At 50.3% G+C, this 2,853-nt stretch overlaps 1 protein-coding gene across 1 annotated transcript; it reads right to left on the reverse strand.

The window, feature by feature from the left end:
* Nucleotides 1-229: 229 nt before the first annotated feature.
* Nucleotides 230-2,761, reverse strand: LOC122192966 (the record flags this gene model as incomplete). Its single annotated transcript, XM_042893669.1, is given in 10 exon segments — nt 230-294; nt 566-617; nt 840-917; nt 919-1,064; nt 1,108-1,319; nt 1,450-1,638; nt 1,747-1,823; nt 2,034-2,364; nt 2,399-2,536; nt 2,688-2,761. Coding segments are annotated over 10 exon segments (1,362 nt in total), but the record flags the coding sequence as incomplete, so codon positions are not given.
* Between the last annotated feature and the right edge of the window lie 92 nt (nt 2,762-2,853).

Here is a 2,853-nt window from a genome sequence, read left to right on the forward strand (position 1 = left end):
CATAGTGACCCCATAAGAGCTGCATAGTGACCCCATAGATCTCCATATTGACCCCATAACAGCTCCATGGTGACCCCATAGAGCTCCATAGTGACCCGATAAGAGCTCCATAGTGACCCCATAGAGCTCCATAGTGACCACATAAAGCTCCATAGTGACCCCTTAGAGCTCCATAGTGACCCCATAGAGCTCCATAGTGACCCCATAAAGCTCCATAGTGACCCCATAGAGCTCCATAGTGTTCCCATAGAGCTCCATAGTGACTCCATAGAGTTCCACAGTGACCCCATAGAGCTCCATAGTGACCCCATAAGAGCTCCATAGTGACCCCATAGACCTGCATAGTGACCTAATAGAGCTCCATAGTGACCCCATAAAGCTCAATGGTGACACCATAGAGCTCCATAGTGACCCCATAAGAGCTCCATTGTGACCCCGTAACAGCTCCATAGTGACCCCATAGACCTCCATTGTGACCCCATAACAGCTCCATAGAGACCCCATAAGAGCTCCATAGATACCCCGTAAGAGCTCCATAGAGACCCCATAAGAGCTCCATAGTGACCCCATAAGAGCTCCATAGTAACCCCATAAGGCTCCATAGTGACCCTATAGAGCTGCATAGTGAACCCATAGAGCTCCATAGTGACCCCGTAGAGCTCCATAGCGACACCATAAGAGCTCCATAGTGACCCCATAGAGCTCCATAGTGACCCCATAAGAGCTGCATAGTGACCCCATAGAGCTCCATAGTGACCACATAAAGCTCCATAGTGACACCATAGAGCTCCATAGTGACCCCATAAGAGCTCCTTAGTGACCCCATAAGAGCTCCATAATGACCCCATAGAGCTCCATAGAGACCCCATAGAGCTCCATAGTGACCCCATAGAGCTCCATAGTGACCCCATAAGAGCTCCATAGTGTTCCCATAGAGCTCCATAGTGACCCCATAGAGCTCCATAGTGACCCCACAGAGCTCCGTAGTGACCCCATAGAGCTCCATAGAGATCCCGTAGAGCTCCATAGTGACCACATAGAGCTCCATAGTGACCCCATAAGAGCTCCATAGAGACCCCTCAGAGCTCCACAATGACTCCATAGAGCTCCATAGTGACCCCATAGAGCTCCATAGTGACCCCATAAAGCTCCATGGTGACCCCATAGAGCTCCATAGTGACCCCATAAGAGCTCCATTGTGACCCCATAAGAGCTCCATAGTGACCCCATAGAGCTCCATAGTGACCCCATAGAGCTCCATAGTTACCCCATAGAGCTCCATAGAGACCTCATAAAGCTCCATAGATACCCCATAAGAGCTCCATAGTGACCCCATAACAGCTCCATAGTGACCACATAGAGCTCCATAGCGATCCCATAGAGCTCCATAGAGACCCCATAAGAGCTCCATAGTGACCCCATAAGAGCTCCATAGTAACCCCATAAAGCTCCATAGTGACCCTATAGAGCTGCATAGTGAACCCATAGAGCTCCATAGTGACCCCATAGAGCTCAATAGTGACCCCACAGAGCTCCATGGAGATCCCATAGAGCTCCATATTGACCCCATAGAGCTCCATAGAGACCCCATAGAGCCCCACAGTGATCCCATAGAGCTCCACAGTGACCCCATAACAGCTCCATAGTGACCCCATAGAGCTCCATAGTGACCCCATAGAGCTCCATAGAGACCCCATAAGAGCTCCATAGTGACCCCTTGGAGCTCCATAGTGACCCCATAAGAGCTCCATAGTGTTCCCATAGAGCTCCATAGTGACCCCATAGAGCTCCATAGAGACCCCATAAGAGCTACATAGTGACCCCTTAGAGCTCCATAGTGACCCCATAAGAGCTCCATAGTGACCCCATAAGAGCTGCATAGTGACCCCATAGATCTCCATAGTGACCCCATAACAGCTCCATGGTGACCCCATAGAGCTCCATAGTGACCCCATAAGAGCTCCATAGTGACCCCATAAAGCTCCATAGTGACCCCTTAGAGCTCCATAGTGACCCCATGAGAGCTCCATAGTGACCCCATAAAGCTCCATAGTGACCCCATAGAGCTCCATAGTGTTCCCATAGAGCTCCATAGTGACTCCATAGAGTTCCACAGTGACCCCATAGAGCTCCATAGTGACCCCATAGAGCTGCATAGTGACCCCATAGAGCTCCATAGTGACACCATAGAGCTCCATAGTGACCCCATAAGAGCTCCTTTGTGACCCCATAACAGCTCCATAGTGACCCCATAGAGCTCCATAGTGACCCCATAGAGCTCCATAGTGACCCCGTAAGAGCCCCATAGTGACCCCATAGAGCTCCATAGTTACCCCATAGAGCTTCATAGAGACCCCATAAGAGCTCCATAGATACCCCGTAAGAGCTCCATAGAGACCCCATAAGAGCTCCATAGTGACCTCATAAGAGCTCCATAGTGACCCCATAAAGCTCCATAGTGACCCTATAGAGCTGCATAGTGAACCCATAGAGCTCCATAGTGACCCCATAGAGCTCCATTGCGACACCATAAGAGCTCCATAGTGACCCCATAGAGCTCCATAGTGACCCCATAAGAGCTGCATAGTGACCCCATAGAGCTCCATAGTGACCACATAAAGCTCCATAGTGACACCATAGAGCTCCATAGTGACCCCATAAGAGCTCCTTAGTGACCCCATAAGAGCTCCATAATGACGCCATAGAGCTCCATAGAGACCCCATAGAGCTCCATAGTGACCCCATAGAGCTCCATAGTGACCCCATAAGAGCTCCATAGTGTTCCCATAGAGCTCCATAGTGACCCCATAGAGCTCCATAGTGACCCCACAGAGCTCCATAGTGACCCCATAG

Source organism: Lagopus leucura, unplaced genomic scaffold (genome assembly GCF_019238085.1).
Source record: "Lagopus leucura isolate 7727_CA_CO unplaced genomic scaffold, USGS_WTPT01 33514-0_obj-0_obj, whole genome shotgun sequence".
NCBI lineage: Eukaryota > Metazoa > Chordata > Aves > Galliformes > Phasianidae > Lagopus > Lagopus leucura.